Source organism: Leptonychotes weddellii, chromosome 4 (genome assembly GCF_054177405.1).
Source record: "Leptonychotes weddellii isolate Sample4059 chromosome 4, ASM5417740v2, whole genome shotgun sequence".
Lineage (NCBI taxonomy): Eukaryota > Metazoa > Chordata > Mammalia > Carnivora > Phocidae > Leptonychotes > Leptonychotes weddellii.
This window is the reverse complement of record NC_138372.1, coordinates 91,065,487-91,086,599: the sequence shown is the minus strand read 5'-3', so window position 1 is coordinate 91,086,599 and position 21,113 is coordinate 91,065,487. Positions and strand designations below refer to the sequence as shown.

The following is a 21,113-nucleotide window of genomic DNA, read 5'->3' as shown; positions in this document are numbered from 1 at the left end:
GAAATTGGAGGGGGAGAAGAACCATGAGAGACTACAGACTCTGAGAAACAAACTGAGGGTTCTAGAGGGGAGGAGGGTGGGGGGATGGGTTAGCCTGGTGATGAGCATTAAGGAGGGCACGTACTGCATGGAGCACTGGGTGTTATACGAAAACAATGGATCGTGGATCACTACATCAAAAACTAATGATGTAATGCATGGTGACTAATATAACATAATAAAATTAAATTAATTAAAAAAAAGAATTACTCATTAAAAAAAAATGGAAAAAAAGGAAAAGAATATCCTACCCTCTAAAAGTATAAAGAGAATGCCCAATTTCTAAAATTTTTTTATTTTTATTTTTGTTCTATGATTCTCTGAAGCCTCCTTAAAAAAAAAAAAGCCAGAATGACAAACATCCAATACCAAATCTGGTCGGTCGTTTGTCCCACAAAATCAGGATATACAGTTGAATCAAACAGGACTACACAGATTGCTTTCCACATCAGCTGGTGATGACTCTGGCATCTGGCCCCAATTCTAATTCTATTAGAAATTCTTGAAATTAAATTCCAATAAGATAATTACAGGGCTTAATCTCAGGGTCCCCCAGAATTTACTTACTACAGGTTGGTCTTCTTTGGCCACACTCTCCTCATATTCTGCTTCCCTTTGCTGCCAAGAGACAGATACAAATTAATCTGGAAGAAGAACCATGGTCTCTACATGAAGTGAAAGGAGACAGTAAAAAGCTGCGTCTTTCAAAATGCAATCCCCTAATGGCATCTCTGTCTCTGTGTGGCTCCTGAAATGGTTGATGGGGGTGTTGGAAACCTCTTCTGGAGGTGCCTGGACATGCACTGGCTGAGGGGTGGCCACACTAGACAGAACTAGACACCCACCCACCAGCACATTCTGTAACCAAGCCTGAGTCCTTACCATCTCCCTTTCTTCCTCAAGAATAAGAGGCTCCCTTGTTCTCTCCCAAAGTCTCAGGGATTTGTCATGTGACGATGACACAACATAGTCTCCACTGGGGCTTATGGCCAAGCACCAGATTTCCTGGTGGTGCCCCTGGAGAAAGAAGACACAAAAAGAGAAAGGCTGAGTAGGAACACCTTATTCCTTGGCCGAAACCTGCGCTATCTGAGTGGAAGATCAACACTTGATCTTAAAAGTAGTTCTGAATACTGAGCAAGCAAAGCAGGCAAGAGGTCACCTCCAGAGTCTGTATGTGTTCAAATTTGTCTGCATCCCACTGCTTAATCTTATGGTCCTTCCCAGCGGTGAAGAAGAGGTGGGACTTGGGCACAAACTGTAGGTACATCACACTGAAAAGTGAGAAAAGTGATCAAATGTCAAGCAATTCCACATTAGTGAAGAACCTCATGCACAGTTTTGAAGAGCTAGTTCTAGCATGCCTGGTTATTTATATTTTAGAATTTTATATTTATGACTGTCTGAATAGACGCAGACATTCAAGGGAAATGATACGTACAGGACTCAAAGGGACATCTTTGAAAAGACTGCACCTACCTGTCATCGTGTGCAAAGAGAGACTTGTGGCAGTCCCCAAAGTCCAAACCCCAGATTTTCACATTCCTGTCAGCAGAGCCTGTTGCTATTAGTGCTCCATCCTACGAGGAAGAGAAGGGAACCATTACTTTACCTGATTATCAGAAACTCTACAGTTAGATAAAGCAAGACTAACCCATTTCTTCCAGAAACATTAAAATCAATACAAATATCATCTCTATCAAGAGCACCTATTTCTTTGCTTTAACCTAAGATTTCCTTAAAAAGCTTGTTGAGTGAAAGCAAGAACTCTGTGGCTCCAAAGTTTTCGTACTGCTACAGGGCGGTACTGTGCCTTGATGTCTGTTACCTATTTACTTCCTTAAACAGGAAGAAAAATCGCTCATCCCTGTCATAGGATTTGGGGGAAGAGGGAAGGAGGAGGAAAGAAAAGTCTGGAAAAGAACCTACTAGAATGTTTGCGACCCAGCCTTTTATCCCATGTTCTCTCTTTTATCTTTCCTATGTCAATGCCTCATTCAAATAGTTGTCAGCATAACAAGACCACCGGAAATATCTTGTGCCGCCCACTTACTGTTAATGTACTGATCACAGATGGCCAGAGTATGCAGTCCTTTCACACAGATTCCCACTCTTATCCATAACTAGACATTGCAAAAATATCATTTTGGTCAAGGAACTAACAGTATAGATATAGTGCAAAATACTGTAAATGTCCAAATGTGAAGCCAAGTTCCATCTTCTTCACCGGCATTATCTTTCAGAACAAAGTTGGATGCCTTCTTTAAAGTCTTTTGTATTTTAGGGTGGTCTACCAATCATAGTATTTTAGTTAAGAAAACACTATCTAGGGAATCCACAACAGGGTGTTAGCTGTAAGGATTAACTCAGATATTTTGAACATATTCTGACAGCACTAAAATAATTTATATATAGCAAAAAAAAATATATATATATATATACATATACACACACACACACATATATGAGGTACGATTACAATATACATTATTTTATGGCTTTTTGGGGAGAAAGATATACAACAGGATGAAAAAATACTCTAAAATGAAGATAGCAAGCCAAGAACGAAGAAAGTGCTTGTTACTAAGACACTTTAAATTTTACTTACATAAGAAATGTCCATGCATATAACAGGCAGTTTGTGTCCATAGAGTGAAAGAAAAAACTAAATATTAAAAAAAAAAAAAAAAAGAATGTAAACAATCCACGTCTGTCTATAAGATATAGGCATTGTTTGTTACATGTGGATCTAAAGTAGAACTTGAGGATACAATCCTAAACACTGTTCTGGATTGCTTCCTATTTCTCTTTTCAAAGAAGACAAACCACTGAAGGCAGCTCGTACCCATGTCCAGCACACGGAGCCCTCATGCACTTGCCCTGAACACTGCACTGTGGAGGAGCCACTCCCCCAGAAGCCTACCACCTCAGTCAGAACAGGCCACAGGCACGTCCTCTGCATCTCTTAGCTGCAAAGACTCTGGGCACTCGCTTCCCAACAATGCTCCCAGGCCTGCTGCAGTCCTCCCGACTCTGGGCCTAGGGCCCAGTAATCTGTAATTTTTAAAAGCAACCCAAATGATCCTGATGTCCAGCCAAGTGTGGAATCCCTGCCCAGGAGATGCAGCAATTCTCTGCAATTACTGGCGGCAACAGGATGTGCTGTCTACAGATTTTCTGAGCTTATGAAATACAACTCGCTTTAAGCAAAACTTATGAACCGAAGGGTTCTGTAAAAATCCTAGCTTTCCTAGTACACCTACAGTGTTTTGATTCACACATACATCTTTAGAAACACACCACTGCTGGGCACAGTCAAGGCCACTTTCCAGGCTCAACCCACGGTCAGTGAGAAAGACAGAAACTATTTCCAGGCATAATCACTGTACCTTTAAAGTGTCAACATAGAAGATTTTCACAGTACAGTCCAGCAAAGACACAGCCAACAGTTTTTGGTTGGGAGAATAACTGACACACAGGACGTCTTCATCTAGTTGCAAGGTTCGGGTTTGCTTCACAGAAAGTCTAGCATGACGGAAAGCATGAAATAAATAAATAAGTAAATAAGGGCTCTACACAGGCAGACAAAAATTCCAAAAACTCCCTGGAGTGCAACAGAAATACACATGTCAAAGGCCCATTCTGTGGTTCCCCATTCTCCCTCCAAAAAAAGGACACAAATTAAAAAATGTCTACTCACCTCTTCTGGGTACTATTTTCATCTTTTACCAACTCAAAATCCCAGAACTTGACAGATTTATCTGCACCACCTGTCACAAAGCCACGCTGAAAAGCCAATGACATTGCAATTAAGAAATATTTTATTACAGAAACTTTGGTAAGAAGATACATATCAAAATTGTATAAAAGACCATTTTTACTTAACAGCATGGGAGAAGAATTAAGAAAAATGTGGTTCCTTCCTAACCCCTTCCACTGCTCTTTTTTTTTTTTTTTTAAAGATTTTATTTATTTATTTGAGACAGAGAGAATGAGAGAGAGAGAGAGCACATGAGAGGGGGGAGGGTCAGAGGGAGAAGCAGACTCCCTGCCGAGCAGGGAGCCCGATGCGGGACTCGATCCCGGGACTCCAGGATCATGACCCGAGCCGAAGGCAGTCGCTTAACCAACTGAGCCACCCAGGCGCCCCCCCCCTTCCACTGCTCTTTTGGGGCTGCTGCCAGACCTTATTTAAAAATTTCTAGCAGGGGCTAATGTAGACAGATGGTAACTAGTGTAAAGTTCTAGTTATACTTTCATTCAGCATCAGGAAGTCTTTGAACATTGTAGGGTTTCTTGCTCTACCTGAGAAAGCACCAGTCAAAGAATTTGCTATTAAGTAATAAAATGGTTTGACAAATATACACAGACTGGATCATCAAAATATGTTTATTCAAAGTATTTACCTCAGTAGGGTATAAACTTATTCCTGCAATGTCCCTGCTTAAAATATGTTTGAAACTGTTTTCCAGTATCAAGAAAATTAGTCCCATCACATTGTAGTATTAAAGTATATAGAGCATGGGTCAGAAAATTAGATCCCAAGTGTTTATTCTGCCATTTGAGATTAGTAACATAGAAAAGAACCTACCGATGACCTTTAGTGTTGCTGTAATGACAAAGACTATCTATAGTTTAGTTTATAAAACCATTATGCAAATAATAAATGACATGATGGATATAAAAATACTTTGCAGAAAGAATCCTCTACAAATCCAAGATGTTACTACTATTTAAATTTTAAAGTTGTTTTGATCTGACCCCAAATGGCATAACCCACTCTAAATTCCAGATTCAATTTTTTCCAAAAATGGTATCTACTTTCAATGGATGAAGGTTTGCCACTATTGAGAAGATTCAAATGAACAGGCCACAATCTCTTATTATTGTCCAAAAAATACCTCAAAATGTTCTGAGCAACAGCACCATGACTAGAGTTAAGTATACAGTTCTCCAAGGTGACCCCTCTGAAGGGAAGCATCCTGTTACTGACTTGAAAGGGCTGGTATATTTGCTATCAACACTAGACTTATATAGTCATAGACGTATAGACTAAAAGAGGAATAGAAAAGTCTACTCCATCCTCTGCATTTTGTTGCCCAAGGAAATATTCCCTCTTAGGAAGTAGCACAAACCATTGGTGAAAACTCACAAGGGTAAGCAATCGGATGTCATGCAGCTGATGATCAAGAGCAGCTGAATGAGAATTCATTTGATAATGACAGCTATTCATATTATCAGGCACATGATATGCCATCAAAAAGGAAATCTAAAGATTAGACAAGAAGCGGGCTTTCTTTAAAGAAACACCGAAGAAATCTTTGTTAGGCAGCAGTAAAATCTGATGTAAGAAACGGGGAAGTACTCAAGTCCAGATCATAACATCTGGTTTCATTACCTGATCTGGAGAGAGAGACAAGGACCATAAAGCTCCATCATGTGCGTCTATTGTCTCCAGCAGATTTCCTGAGGCCAAGTCGTAAAGCTGCAGCTTTCCTGTCTGAGGAAGACACAAAATGAGCACAGCTCCAACGAGCACACCCACAACCTCCAAGATTCATGCCTACGCAGTTTAGGAAAGATTTCATAGCCGAGCAGCGACCATGTGGCTGACAGTTTAGCAAATGGATCCCACATTCCCCGCTCTGTGCCTCCTATCTGAATAAACACCACTGATGTGCTGGGTTAACTCTGGCAGGGCTGCTCGGCGGAATGACGACAGAACCGGGCAACCTGGCAGTCCTGGCCTCTTGTCACATTCACTGGTTCTCCAACTTCAGCAAATCAGGAGACACACAACAGCAAATACACCTAAAAAACTTTTAAGCTTTATCAAGTTTAAATGGTAATTGGCTTAACTAACTCTTCCCCATCTAGTTTTGGTTTCCTCCTCTAGAATACACTGACAATGAGAAATAGGTATCTACCTACGATGCTAGGGAGGGCAATGGACTTAAAACAAAAACACAAAAAAACCGCAAAAGCTTAGAAGACAATGAGCCACACTTCCTGCTTAGAACTTGGCTAATGAAAAATAAAAAAGAATAAAAAATTTAAAAACTAAAAAAAAATTAAATAAATTAAAAAATAAAATAAATAAAAATAACATGATCACATACACACAGCAGCAAAGCCTGCTCTATGATGGGCTTCTGCACATGGGGTGGCAAGAGTGTAAGGAAGACCTGAGTTCCAGGGCTGCCTCTTTCATACTCTGTGGCTGTTGCTGAATTCACCTCCAAGAGCCTGTTTTCTCATCTGTAAAATGGGATTTACAGCACCAGCATCTCAAAGTGGTTGTGGGCATTAAATGAGATCATGTACATTAACTGCCTCGCACAGAGACTGGGCTGGGGTCTGCGGATTGCACTTTAGCCATACAGGTAGACTTAAGATATTCACAAAATGCTCTCCTAACAAAAACAATAGAGGGGACATTTGTTGAAAGAATGAATGAAAAACGAGAGAAACTTGTAATTGGAATTTAATGTTCATTCCCTGACAGTGACCCTAAAATCTCTCTGGCTTATTTTACACTTTTAACTAGGCAAAAAAAGACCCATTGTGATACACAGGTTTTCTAATAAAACAATCGTGCACATACAGCACAAGTTTAGGGGGGCGACAATGACAAATCCTTGCAAAGCACTTTTCAAAGTATTCCAAAGACCTCATTCCATTTTATTCTCACTGCTACTCCTACTACCAGTACTTCTGCTCCCAGCTCTTATTTACTTGTTATTCGCTGTGAGCCAGTTTCTGTGCTAAGTGCTTTCCGTAGGGTGAGGTAGGTTGTTTACCTCATTTTACATGAGAAAACCAAGGCATACAGGGGCAAGTAACTTGCCCAAAGTTCTCACACTCAGTGAGTGGAAAATCTAGAATTCAAGGCTAGGCCTATGTAGTGCAAAAGCCACTGTCAAAAAGCACTTCTTTTCATCCTATTATATAGATAAGGAAACATACTATAAGAAGTTTCAGGACTTGCAGCAATTTATCCACTCTAAAATGGGGAGAATCTGGATCCAAATCCAAGTCTGCTTATTCCCGCCCATTTATCTCCTAATCTGATTGGCAACTGGAAATGAGGACTAGTCAGTCTGTCTTTACTGAATGCTTCTACCTGCCAAGCCGGACAATAGGTACTTCGTATATTTCATCATTAGTCTTCTCAAAACACAATTACATATGTGTTCGTGAAGAGATGCACAAAAGGCCGACCACCAAAACATGAATGGACAGTTATCTCAAGGTCATGATTGTAATTTCCTTCCTCACAATTTGACATAAGGTTCGATTGTTTAAAAACACAAATAAAGAAAACAAAACTTAAAAGAAAACCCCTCAAAAAAGGGCAACGAACTACCAACCTTCTCAAATTAACCAGCTCTCATTCATTTCCAATATGCAAAAATAGGAATCAGAGTTCTCAAACTTTAAGAATATTGAGTAGAAAAACCTCCAAAATCCAAGAAAAAGCCTCAGTTTACCTTTGTTCCTATGACCACCTGCCTATCACCAGGTACAAAGAACGAGCACAGCGCATATTCACAGGTCATTGTGCGGATACACTGTAATGTGGCCCTGTGAGAAAGAACGAATAAAGAACCACATGTTAAGAGAACCTGCTTCCCCGTCTTAGAGGTCAGCATGTCTGTTCAATACACACCTAGCCACACAGAGCTCGGCTCAGACCCAATTATAGTCAAGAGAGAAAAATTTAAATGGCACTTTTATTCTTTTGGTAGGGGCCTCCTAATCCTAAGGAACAGAGATTATATAAAAGCAGGGCAAAAAAAAAAAGCATCTGCTGGGCTCCATGTGCCACCATAAAGAAGTAATCGAGCCCACAGGATGACAAGTCGAATTAGCCTATTATTAAATATCTCTACGAGTTCATTTTATTGGACGATAAACATTCATCCCTTCAACAGATATATATCAAATGCCCACTTCATTCAACACTTACTGAATGCCAGACGCAATTCTAGGCGCTAGAGGTATAACAGTGAGTTAAACAGAAACGACCCTCACATTCTTTAGGAACGAGACAAACACATAGTGGTCTATCAGGTGACAGCAGGTGCTGTGGAGAAACAACACTGGGGGAAGGGGAGGAGGAGGGTCAGGGTGGTAGAAGGTTCCAGGCACAAAAAATAGGCACGCAATCACCACAGCAGGGACGTGCTCTTGCTGTTTAAGGATAAGAAAAGGCCAGTGGGCTCTAGCACAGCAGAAGGGGAGGGGGGTCAGAGGTGAGGTCTGTGAGCACTTTGGCTTCCAGGCAATGAGGTGGATCTACTGGGACTGACACTTCCATCATGAAGATGACGCTGGCGGCTGTATGGAGAACAGACTACAAGGGGGCACGCAGAGGGGGGGCACGCACCCCCCAGGAAGCTATCTCGACAACAACAACGGTGAGAAGCGATGGCGGACGGGAGCTGGGGGTGGCAGCACAGGTGGGGACACGTGCTGGATACTGGCTAAGTTCTGAAGCTGAAGCTGACAGGATCTGCTAGTGACCTGGACCTGGGATATGAGAGAGTGACCACAGCATCGAGGGGAGAACAACTGGAAGGAAGTAATTACTTTCGAAGACGGGGAAGAGCAACAGGTGGGAGATCGTGGGAGAAAGAAGATCACAAGCTTGGTTGGGGCCGTATGAAAAATGGAGATGCCCAATTAGACAGCCGGGTGGTGATACAAACAAAAGACTTGGATGTAAGGGTCTGGTGTTCAGGGAGCGGCTGAGGCTAGAGAGAGAAATGTATGCGTCGTCAGCATAGAGAAAGCTGCAGAAAGTGAGTGTAGACAGAGAAAAGGTCCAAAGACTCTGCCCTGAAGTATTCCAACACTTAGAGGTCCGAAAGGTAAGAAGGACCCAGCACAGACAGAGGGAACGGCCAGCAGAGGAAGAGGAAGTAATGAGAGTCAAAGTGCTTCAAAGAGGAGAAAGTTACCAATTCCAGGAGAGAGTGTCACATGAAGCTTACGGGTCACTGGATTCAGAAACATGAAGATCCCTGATGAGGCGACAAGAGCTGCTATGGTGAAAAGGTGGGGAAAGGCCTGATGGGGGACAGATGAAGACAGAACAGAGAAAAGAATCAGAGGATGGGACGTAACCAGAGAGACTGAGGAGGAGACAGGGCTATTACTTCTTTTCAGATGGGAGGTATTAGAGCATACCTGCATGCTGACGGGAATGATCCAACAGAGCAGAAATGTTAAAGATGCAGGAGGAGGACAACCGCTAGCAGGGGAGCAGAGAAAGAGCCACAGGTACAAGCTGTGGTCAACGTTGATTAGGAACACCAACACAGTGACAGGAGGGAAAGTGGACTACGTGGGTATACACGTATATACATGCTGAGTTGGCAGATGTGCCGGGAGCACATGAATGTTTTCTAGATGATTCCATTTTTCAGTGAATTAGGAAGCAAGGTCGCCAGCTTGAAGGTGCTAGAGGTTTTTGGGGCTTGAGGAGAGAAGAGGCGTGGAATAGTCATCTAGGAAAGGAATGGAAAATTATAGTAAAAATACTGGACAGCACTAAGAGCCTACTAGAATTCAAGGAGTAGGCAGCCTGTTTGTGTGTTTTTCTCTACCCAAGTACGGTGACAAACCTCAGACATGGAATAAGCTTGCGTTTATTTTTTGCACCAAATTTTAAAAAGCAACCTTTCCAACTCTAAACTCCACAGGCCCACAGTCAAGATACATTTTTGATGGAACTGTATGTAGGGCCTTAAGAGACTAACAACTAACCATCAAGAGTACTAGAACCTCATTCGCAGGAAAGAAAACATGACTGGATAAAAGTATGGAGAGCACCATTTCACAAACCTGTTCCATATTTTCACAGAATCTGCCGCGGCTGAAAGGACAGCAATGTTGTCGGAGCTGAAAGAAAGGGTCCGCACGTCACTGCGATGACCCCCGATGGTGATTCTGCTCGTCCTGACAGGCTGAGGAGCAGGGGCAGACAGGTGCAGCGAATATGACTCCACCAAGTTATTCTGCAGCAGGAAGACTGCCTTCAACTCTCCTTGAGGTGAATGAATCAAGTCAAATGATCTGTGTGAGAAAATAATTCATAAATGTTCTAGCCACCATCTTCACTCACAAGGTTAACTGTTTCTAGTAGAAAGGCTTCACAGCGTCCTCCATTTATGTGATGTTTGAGCAAGTATAAAGAATTTTACAAAAAGTGCTCTGCATCTTGGGATGGTAGTTGAGTATGGGTTTTTAAGTCAAAAAAACCTGGGCTCAGATACTGGATCTGACATGTATCTTGCTTTTATGTAAATAATTTTTATACGTGACCTTAAATCCTTTTGGAGCATGGGGTACAAGTTTTTCTTTTTAATTGGCAGCAGGAAAGAAGATTAAACAAATAGAAACAGTTACTGTAATAAAACAAATATGAGATGATGAATAAGCAGGCCTATGGTGAGGGCAGGTATCCCATGATCACTGTCTCCAAATATGTAATTCCTCTAGACTGCTAACAATGAGCATGAAAAAACCAATACAACTTTGTAGCTTACTATTTCTACAATATTGCTCTCAGGTAATTCAGATACTACACTTTTACTCACTTGATTTTGGCAGAAGTTTTGATATTAGTCACCCGTTGGATTTCATCTTGCAGTGTCATTTCGACATTGACTTCAAGGTCTTCCTCCTCCCCTTTGGAAGAATTTAATCTGGGGCGGGGGGGGGGGCGGAGAGAACAATGACTTTTCTAGAAGAAGCTCTGCTATTATGTTAGTCAAATTATGGCTCTAAGACCAACAACCTGTGTAATCCTGGGAGAGTCACTTAACAAAGGAGTACCATGAGAATTAGATAATGCAGTGTTATGGACAAATGCTTTGTGAACTACAGTGTCATAAAATTTTATTCCATTTAATCAGTACCCTCAATAAGTGGATTCTGAAGGCAACAGCCCATAAAATTTCCTGGGGCAAGTAAGTCTTTGTAATTCAAACTATTCCAATGAAGTGTACCTGGTTAACTTTTCTAACTTCAGGACTTTTTAGAAGATCCATTAAGCTGCACTTACAAGTCCAACTATGTCAAATAAACCAGAGGTCTCACAAGGTTTGCCAAGGTGACTTTTTCTTTGAGCCTTGATAAATTTCAACCACTGAGGAACCGATTTCTTTGGTTATTATAATAACCTATTCCAAGGTGATGTTGCCCCCAAATGCCAGTTCTATAGTCCTTCTCCTCACAGGCCCCAAGGTTAGCATTATGCAACCCAGCTTCCTTGTGTATGAGTTGCTGTCAGTGAAGATACCTGCTGGCCTGAGAACTAAATCATTTCTTAGCTATTTTTAAAAATCTGTATGGCCTTTCTAGTTCTATGTGGCTCTGAGTTCACGACTCAGGAACATGCTAGTTACGAAGCTGTACTAAAGAGTAGAAATGTAAAACATGGACTCCCGGCACTCCAAACAACTTCTCTACCTTTTAACGGTAATTGCTAACACAGTAATCGCTTCCTTAAAGAAGCCATAGTTTTTCTATCAGTACTACATGGCTTACCCAAGATACTTTAATAGTAAATATTAAAAAAAAATAAAAGCAACACACTTTGCTTTCTTTCTAGCTTTCTTCATCTTCTTATCCATTTTCTTCTGAATTTCTCCTTTGGAAAGGATGCAGAACACTTCTAGCACAGAATCGGTTCCCTAAAAGGTGAAACTTGACGTGAGTCCAGGAAAGGCAATTTGTAACATAGCTTTTTCTCAGTAAGACCTAAACAATAATGTTCCTTTTTCTTCCCTTACTAGTCGTATTACCTCGGACAACTTCCTCCCTCCGGGACTGCCGTCTAATGTGTAAAGTGGGAATAACACCTCCTACTCACAGCATTGCTCAGAAGACTAAATAAAAAGCTGGCTAATGCTTTTAAACTGCTCAGAAAAGCACGCATTTAATGCTTGCTAACTAATAAGAACAATAATAGTAACTATTACTGTGTTATGCTAATAGAAGCTAGGGATTATAGGTCTACACAGCAGCACATAATGAATTGTTAACAAGACTGGGGGAAAATTAATCTCTACACTGCATATAAAACAAGCACGAGTCTCTGAAAGGAACAGCCCCGTCCCTGCTTTCTCCGACAACTGGTACTCACGTGGCAAGCTAGAATCCTCCCTGTCCTGTCGACCGCAAGGTTCACAACTCTGTCCCTTCCCTCCCGCATGATGGAACCAGCTTTTCTGCATGTAAGGATGCGCTATGGAAGAAGCAAGGAAGAAGACCAAAGTAAAATGCAAGTTCTGTCAAACCTCTGAAAAGGTACGATTCTAAAGAGATGCAGGGGACAAAGATATTCCTAAAAATGACGGTAACTGTGAGTTTTTAAATTAAAAAGTCTCCAATTCTCGCTTTCCCCATGACACAACACAAATGAAGATAAGAAAAAGAATTACATCCTCAGGAGTTTCATCTGTCTCTGGGTTGCCATCCTCAGGCTCATGTGTGTCCTGTATTCCAGGGGAAGACCCTTTGCTTTTCTTGGGCTCTGGTTCTTCTAAGTCTTCCACCTGTTTTATAAAAATGGGAAAATAGAAGCTGAAATAATGTGTCCCAGGAAGTGTCTCTTAACCCTAATGACTTAGAAACCTATTCTTATGTCCATGAATAAGTGGTCTCTTTGATCAAACCTCTTCAGTGGTAGGACACTTAACCAGAGTATGTTAAAAACAGACTACGGCAAATACAAACAAAACAGTATTCACTATACTATCTCCGGTAACTTTCCAAAAAATACAGACTATGGTTTAGCAACCTAGTAATTTAAACTGAGGTGAAAAAATGATGACTGATTCTTCATTAACTTTGAAATTTTCTTATGTGAAAGGCTACCATATTCTGGAGGAAAGATGCCAGTCTGGCACACAGAACTACAAAGGCAATCCAGACATGAAGAAAGGATAAAGCCTAGCCTACTACAGTAGAACCCACCAGAACAGCTACTGAACACAACGCTACACACCTAACTCCAGCTAAACCTGCAGTCCATAAACTTCCTTCCACACAAAATCTTTTGAGGATCTGAGAGAGTTACAGATCTCAGAACATATGTTTATACACACACACAAATTTTACACAGAATTTTGTCTGAGGGGAAAGGGTCACAGATAGCCTGAAGTCCATCCATGGACACCCAAAGGTCCAGGAACTCTGGGCTAAGAACCCCACAAACTAAAACATTAGCATCACCAGAAGGTGTAAGCCTAAAACTATCCTTCCTCGAGCTCAAATAAATGAGGGCAACTGAGCTAACAATGAAGAAAAAAATTCTGACTAAAAGTTTTAAAATTCCTTCTAGTATTATGGAAGTACTCAATAATTATAGCTAATTCAAAATTCAATGAGCCTGTGACACTGCTAAAACACGGCACTGCCCGTGATCAAAAAAAAACCCAAAAACAATTACCTCCTGTAGATAGGCTATGTCCCAAGCCCTCAGCTCACTGTCGGAAGCCCCAGTGATGAGCCTCTTGTCTTCTGACACCAGCACCAACCCCCACACCTACAGAGTATAAAAAGATTCAAATAGTATGATTTTTAAGAGACTCCAGGATATATGATGTGACATTCCAAAAATCTAAGTAGACTGTGTGTAGTGAAATCTGTTTGACATTTGCAAAGCCTCATTTTAAGGTAACCCTTTCAAAATACAGTAAGAGAAATCTCAGAGTGCCTGGGTGGCTCAGTCGGTTAAACGTCTGCCTTCAGCTCAGGTCATGGTCCCAGGGGCCTGGGATCGAGCCCCACGTTGGGCTCCCTGCTCAGCAGGGAGCCTGCTTCTCCTCTCCCTCTGCCTGCCGCTCCCCCTGCTTGTGCGCTCTTTATCAAATAAATAAATAAAATCTTAAAAATAAAGAGAGAGAGAAAAATCTCACTTTTGGAAAGAAAACATGGCCTGTGGTAGAACTGTTGATTATGGAGTAAACTACAAGTTTCTCTGTAATTTCCTACCCTTAAATTTAGATAATGGCTGTTCAGCACAATTCCTAACTAGAAGCCACTCAAAGGATGATTTTAAGTCCGGTACTTCTTTGCTTTCAGCCATGCCCTGCAAATAAAAGGTACCCCATTGATGTCTATTGTATAATTTTCAGCCTCAAATATCTAAGAACAATGAAAAGAATAGTATTGTTGTGAATCAACAGTCCAAGAATAATTTGCTTTTCCTCATCATTAATTAATGTTTTTGAGAGCCTGGTATGAACAAAGCATGGAGGAGGATGCAAAGATATAAAATACTCCCTGATCTCTATTGAAAACTTCTACATTCGGGTAACTATTATAATGACTACGATTTGCTGTTTACAGGTCACGGGGCCAAGCACTGTACATACAGCATCAACAGACCTCCCTATCATCAAAAAGGTGGACACATTATTTAAAAACAATGAAACTCATGTTCGTGGATTAGAAACTTCTCCAAGGCCAATTTCTACTAAATGCCAGGGTAGCTGTTGTCTGCTCCGACAGCTAGTGCTCCCTCCCTCCACCACTCCAACCTCTGTCTCTCAAGACAGCACATGATGGTTACTGTGGGCAGTAAAAGCAAAGGGCCATGAGAGGCCCAGGGAAGAAAACCATCTTTTTGCCTTGCCATTCTTTCCCTGGGCCCGTGATCCTACATGTACCTCGGTTCGGTGGCCAACCATCGTTTTAAAGCAGTGCTGGGTATCAAGGTCCCACCATTTCACCATGGTATCTTTCCCACTAAAAAAAGAAACAGGAGAAAAATCTTATTAGAAAAAAATCAGTAAATGGTAGGTCAAGGACTCATGTGTTGCCTTCAAAAAAATATACGTAGCAACAATGTCTAATGCTACCACTCTACCTCACCTTTTCTTAAAAAGTAAAGAATCCTAACTTTCCATTATTAGGTAGAAAATACAATGTTTCACCTGTAAGCACAGAAATAACTACGAATTCAGAGTGTCACAGAACACAGACGCTTTTCTTAAAAAGTAAAGAATCCTAACTTTCCATTATTAGGTAGAAAATACAATGTTTCACCTGTAAGCACAGAAATAACTACGAATTCAGAGTGTCACAGAACACAGACGCTGACCTGTCACAGCACCCACATTCCCCCACTGTCTGACACAGAAATCTCTCACATCTCTTCTGCTCCCATCTCCCATGTCCAGGTGGTCCCCACATCCTGAAAACACCTCCTCTGGGAGGCCTTGACTCCTTCCAATCCATTTCTGCCCGCGAACCTGAATTTAAGTTCTACTGCCTGAACTATTTTCATAGCTTCCCATCCGGTCTCTTTGTCCATTCCTGTGCCTTCATTACATCCAATAAACTATCAGATAATCTCAATTTTTTAAACTTCCACTAGCTCAAGGTTCTCTATAGAATCAAAATCAGGCTCTTTAGCACCATTTTCGAAACTTGTCATTCATTGGCTCTGAGTCTCCCTGCCAATGAGCTCTACTCTTCCCGCCTCAAATGCCCCTTCCCTGCTTCTTCACTAATATAAATCGAATATAATCCTCCTTCATGACTAAACTGGCAAAAAACAAAAACAAAAAAAAACAAAACCCCACTTGTAAAGTCCTTCCTATACAATCCCACCTCACTGTGTTATTTCCTTTCTTTTACACAGTTGATCCCTGTACGACGAGGGGGCTAGTGGCGCCAAATCCCTCACCCCCAGTATAGTCAAAAATCCACACACACACCTCTGATTCTCCCACAACAATAGCCTACTCTTGACCAGAAGCCTTACCAGTAACATGAACAGTTCATTAACACCTATTTTGTATGTAATATTCTCACAACCAAGTAATCTAAAGAAAAGAAACTATTAAGAAAATCATAGCAGAAAACACATTTACAGTACTGTACTGGATTTACTGAAAAAATAAACGCATACAAGTGGACTTGACCAATTCAACCCTGTTGTTCAAGGATCAACTGTTCCCTAAGCTAAATGTGTATATTCTTTTAGAACATTAGTCATTCTCTCACAAAATTTGTGTTATCTAACAACACACCAATGTGCCATCCCACAGGAACCAGACCACCAATGGTATGGCATTCAGGGCTCCTTCACAAATGCTTCTGAATCATTACTATAGTTCTTCTAGTTACTGCTGGCAAACCTTAGGATCCCAAACTTTCCTGGGTGGCCATTCCTTAGGATGGATCATTATTATATCAGGTTGAAACATATGAAATTGCTGATATTTGACCTATCATGTTTGACCTGCACAAATGGAAATTTCATATGGTTCAACCTAATAGATGTTCAGAAGGCCTACATAGAGAGTATGTCTGTTCTCAAAAGGCAGGCAACTCAAACACTTGGTATTCACCTCTGCTCACTGCTCCACATTCTGTTTTCCTGACTTTCTCAGGATCCAGAAAGCAGACAGTTCATTCTATAAATGGCATGCCAAAGCTTAAGGACCGTGAAAAAGCTAATACCAGAGGATATTAATGACAAATCAGAAGAGAATTAAAAATGCTAGAAGTAACTCTATGGATAGCTTCTAGGGTACTACTGGGGAGAAGAGGGAAGGAGCGAGGAAAGCAGAGGGCAGAAGAAGCTAACACGTGAGTCTGAGGGTAGTGTGGACGAATGAGGAAGGAAGGACCCAAATTCTGTCTTTGAAACCCTCTCTGATGCATTTACATAGAAAAGAACTGGAAATGAAACTGTTATTTACCTAGTAACTAGCAGATTCTTTTCTCGTAGAAACAGTGCCTGTGTGATGGCGTCCTTGTGCCCCTTTAGACGGTAGAGGCCGCTTTCATTGATCACATCCCACACAATAGCATCTGTGTCCTAAAGGGATCAGATAATACAGAAGAATTTTCTTTACCTCATCAGGCCTCGACACACAGTACGACGTAATATTTTTATTACAAAGGTGATACGTAGTCCTTGTAGAAAATTTGGAAAGCAAACAGAAAAGTTTTGAGGGAATAAACAACAGTTAATTCCACCATCTATACTGCTCCAATTCAACATTCAGGTTATTTTCAGAAAACTGGGATCATGCTATTCATGTCATTTTATAACCCTCCCCCCTTTTCTCCCCATTATTTCAAAATATTTCCATTTTTCCATGTCCTTCCAGACCGTTCTCATTTTCAGTGATCACAAAATAATCAATCCTAAGGATATACCATAATCCATTTAAACATTTTTCTACTTTAGCCATTTAGGTAGTTCCTAATTTTCTGCTATTATAAATATGTGGAAGTGAACATTCTTGTACATAAATCTCCGTATATACCTCGGATCAGAATAAATACTAAAGAGGGAAATTCTTGGGTTAAAAGGTATTTCTATCTTTAAAGTTTGCAATTCATCACAAGCTGATCTCTTTAAATTGCACCAATCTCTAGGTCCACCAGGGATATGAATGACAAGGCCAGTTTTCCCATCTCCTCAGCTCTGGATATTACTAGTTTCTCAAAAACCAGCTACAAATGCTGTCTCAGTAGTTACTGAATTTACATTTCTGAATACCAATGAGAAATTCTGTCCATGCTCTGTGGGGATTACTGGCCACTTGTACCTCTCTTGAACTGCTAAGGCCTGTCTTTCGTCTTCCTCTGGGTCTTACTTTTTGTTTGATTGTTTATAAGTTATTAAGAGATGAAGGATATTAATTCTTTTTATACTGAAAATATTAAATACTTTCTCTTTTTCAATGTCCTTTAACTTTTTTCCAGTTTCATTGAGAAATAATTGACATACGTTGCTGTATAAGTCTAAGGTATACATATAACATGATGCTAAATCCATCTTCTCAAATAAATAGAATAAAAAGAAAAAAAAAGAAGACTAAAGGAAAAACAATCCCTCCTTGTGATAAGAACTCTTGGAACTTACTCTTAACAACTTTCCTATTTCTTTTAAATGTACAAATGTTTTAAATCTAAATATTCAAATCTATCACTCTTTTTCTTTATAATTTCTTTGCTGATATGCTTCAAGTCCTTTCCTACCCTGGTATCAGATAAATATTTACTTACATATCTTCCAGTTTACATAAAATATCTTTAATATGTAAGTCTTTAATCTGTGACTCATTTTGGTAGGTGGCATAAAGCTTTAACTTAAACTTCCCCCTACATAGCCAATTGTCTAAGCACTGTTTTAGAATTCATCACTTTTATACACACCAGAAACGTCATCTTTGAAATATAATTAGAAATAGGAAAATGGATTTGTGTCTGGGATTCCCATTTGGTTGCAATAACCTACCTATTTTGTGTTGATAGATTAGTTTAACACATTTTAATTATGACTTCATAACGCATTTTAACATCTGAGACCTCCTAAAAAAATATCTAACTCTGAAAAAAAAACAATCTACAGCCCTCTTTTATTATTCCTCTTTCCCAAATTTCTGGTGCTTTTGACTCATTTGTTTTCCATACACCCTTTTAAATAATTTGGTCATGTTACTAAAACAACAACAACAAAACCTTTTTGAGACACTTATTTACATTGCTGTAACTATATAAATTAACCAGAAAACACCAGCATCTTTGTCTTCTCGTTCAGGAACATGATTCGTATCTCTGTTCAGGTCTTCTGTTACATTCTTCAGTACAGTTTCATAGTATTTTTCTGTCACTTAATATACTACTGTAAATACAACCTTTTACATTGTATTTTCTAACTGATGACTCTGAGACATAGGAAAGCTACCAATCTTTATGGCAAAGAATGACCGTTTGTCTCTCCTTGTCCCATCTGGTTTTTTTTTCCCCTTGTGTACTGTTTTAAGTAGCACTTCCATAATGATGTTATATAATACTTATCAGAGGCATCCTCATCTTGTTCCTATACTTAATAGGCTTTTATTAGAGAATGTGACAGGCAACAAAATGAACCTCCCAATTCACATTCATCCTTCTTTCCTCCATTTCCACCACCTATACTATTTTGTACATCGAAGACCCACTGTTTCACCCAACAGTTTATGCGAACAACCTGCTTCAGCATAAGCCTTACACTCGTTCACTAGATTAAAATCTGGGTACCTGATTCAAGGTCTCACCTTGGACCCGGAAGCCAGCCTGCCCCCTAGCTGATCATACTTCAAGGAAGTGATGGCTGCTTTGTGTCCATTGAAGGTCACATTTCCTTCTCCACTTAGGAGACTGAAGATTCGGATAGACCCATCCTCATAACCAACAGCTAAGTGTAGCCCATCTGGGGAGGGACATAAGCAAGTGACTTCTTGTTTAAGCCCCTGAAGGATGAGGATCTGAAATCACAGGAATCATAAACAATGTACAGGTAGAGTTAGGCACGTCGTCAAAGGAAATGTCTGGGAATAATTGGGGACAGTAAAATTAAGAGCATCAATAATTCCAAATCATTCTTATGAATAATAATGAAATTCTGCAATCCATCTCAAGTTCTTTCATATAGGAATTATTATTTGTACAGGGCAATGAAACATTCAAGAAAGGTTAAAATTATTTTCTCCAAAGCTCTACATTAGCAGAGTATGTACAAAAATTTCCCAAGCGATAAATTACTAAGTCCTTATCCTAAGTTAACACCAAATGATATTCCATAAAGGGTTATAAACGCATCCTTGCTTTAACTGAACCCCATCTTGAGAGAAACCAACCGGTAGGGCACTAGGGTGCTACATGGTTTATCCCCAAGAAACTGGCTAGCAACAAGTATCAAAGTATTAACCTCCTGGGAGTCACACAGTGACTGGGCAAGATCAAAATACCTGTACTTGGTGTGGTAGAAATGGTAGGCTTAGGGAACTCAGTGACACAAAATATCAAAGCCTAGTTTAACAAACTTGGGCCTCCTCTGTATCAGTAAAAAAAAGGTTCTGCCAACACAGCTAAGTATTAGTCCTTTTAAACGCCTAATATTTTATAACTGGTTGTGAGGGCAACTAGAGGAACTTGAAAAATAAAGAACTGGTAGAGAAAACCAAACATGTCAGAATTGCGATTACAAATAATTACTCGTAAATACTACAAATGGATACCTAAGAGGTAAGCTCCTATTTGGTCGTGGTTTTCAGAATTTAGTGCAGAAAAACACAACAGAACCTGATACTTGGCTACCTAGACCCAACGAAGAAAGATTTCTCTTTCAGGGGCACATACATTAAAAAAAAAATCTGTGCATAATAAATCAGAGCTCTCCCACTCTGCCTCTCCATCCTCAAATACCTATAAATCCGTTACCAACCTAGTTGATCTCTGGCTTACCTTCTCTCCTTTCCTTAAGTCCCAGACGAAAACATGTTCGCAGGCCGGTACCGCCACGTAGCGTCCTTTTTCACCACGAAGGGTCACAAAGACAATATTACCTTTTTGGCTGCCAATGACGCCAAAGACCGCACTGGCAACATAGCGTAGGTACTGCTTCGTGAGCCCCATGTTAGAACATCTGAAACTGCGAGTGAGGCGGCTGTGCACACACACAAAGAAAAGTCAGCTCCTTGGGTACCTTGCTTCTGCTAGGCTAGCAAACACCACCGTGTATCATGTGATTAAAACTTGTAACTTGTGGGGCGCCTGGGTGGCTCAGTCGTCAAGCGTCTGCCTTCGGCTCAGGTCGTGATCCCGGGGTCCTGGGATCGAGCCCCACATCGGGCTCCCTGCTTGGCTCCCTCTCCCACTCCCCCTGCTTGTGTTCCTGCTCTCGCTGTCTCTCTCGTCAAATAAATAAATAAAATCTTTAAAAAAAAATAAAAATAAAAATAAATAAAAAATTAAAGGGGTGCCTCGGTGGCTCGGTCGTTAAGCGTCTGTCTTCGGCTCAGGTCATGATCCCGGGGTCCTGGGATCGAGTCCCACATCAGGCTCCCTGCTCGGCGGGAAGCCTGCTTCTCCCTCTCCCACTACCCCTGCTTGTGTTCCTGCTCTCGCTATGTCTCTCTCTGTCAAATAAATAAAAAAAAAATCTTTAAAAATAAAAATAAATAAAAAATTAAATAAAAGGGGCGCCTGGGTGGCTCAGTCGTTAAGCGTCTGCCTTGGGCTCAGGTCATGATCCCAGGGTCCCGGGATCA

General features: G+C 40.6%; 1 protein-coding gene across 3 annotated transcripts in view; it reads right to left on the bottom strand.

The window, feature by feature from the left end:
• The window catches only part of WDR3 (WD repeat domain 3), a 35,605-nt gene that overhangs the window by 11,212 nt on the left and 3,280 nt on the right, over nt 1-21,113 (bottom strand). For all 3 annotated transcript variants that reach the window (XM_006745887.3, XM_031042019.2, XM_031042018.2), the window contains exons 2-20: nt 20,308-20,509; nt 19,119-19,328; nt 16,767-16,885; nt 14,724-14,802; nt 13,502-13,597; nt 12,492-12,605; nt 12,194-12,295; nt 11,644-11,741; nt 10,644-10,751; nt 9,889-10,119; nt 7,530-7,623; nt 5,438-5,539; nt 3,740-3,825; nt 3,429-3,564; nt 2,648-2,704; nt 1,519-1,619; nt 1,202-1,313; nt 922-1,056; nt 607-657 (exon numbers count right to left, since the gene is read on the bottom strand). In XM_006745887.3, coding sequence (XP_006745950.2) covers nt 607-657; nt 922-1,056; nt 1,202-1,313; nt 1,519-1,619; nt 2,648-2,704; nt 3,429-3,564; nt 3,740-3,825; nt 5,438-5,539; nt 7,530-7,623; nt 9,889-10,119; nt 10,644-10,751; nt 11,644-11,741; nt 12,194-12,295; nt 12,492-12,605; nt 13,502-13,597; nt 14,724-14,802; nt 16,767-16,885; nt 19,119-19,328; nt 20,308-20,478 — 2,202 coding nt within the window. In that variant the 5' untranslated portion in view covers nt 20,479-20,509. The remainder of the gene's footprint in view (nt 1-606; nt 658-921; nt 1,057-1,201; nt 1,314-1,518; nt 1,620-2,647; nt 2,705-3,428; nt 3,565-3,739; nt 3,826-5,437; nt 5,540-7,529; nt 7,624-9,888; nt 10,120-10,643; nt 10,752-11,643; nt 11,742-12,193; nt 12,296-12,491; nt 12,606-13,501; nt 13,598-14,723; nt 14,803-16,766; nt 16,886-19,118; nt 19,329-20,307; nt 20,510-21,113) is intronic.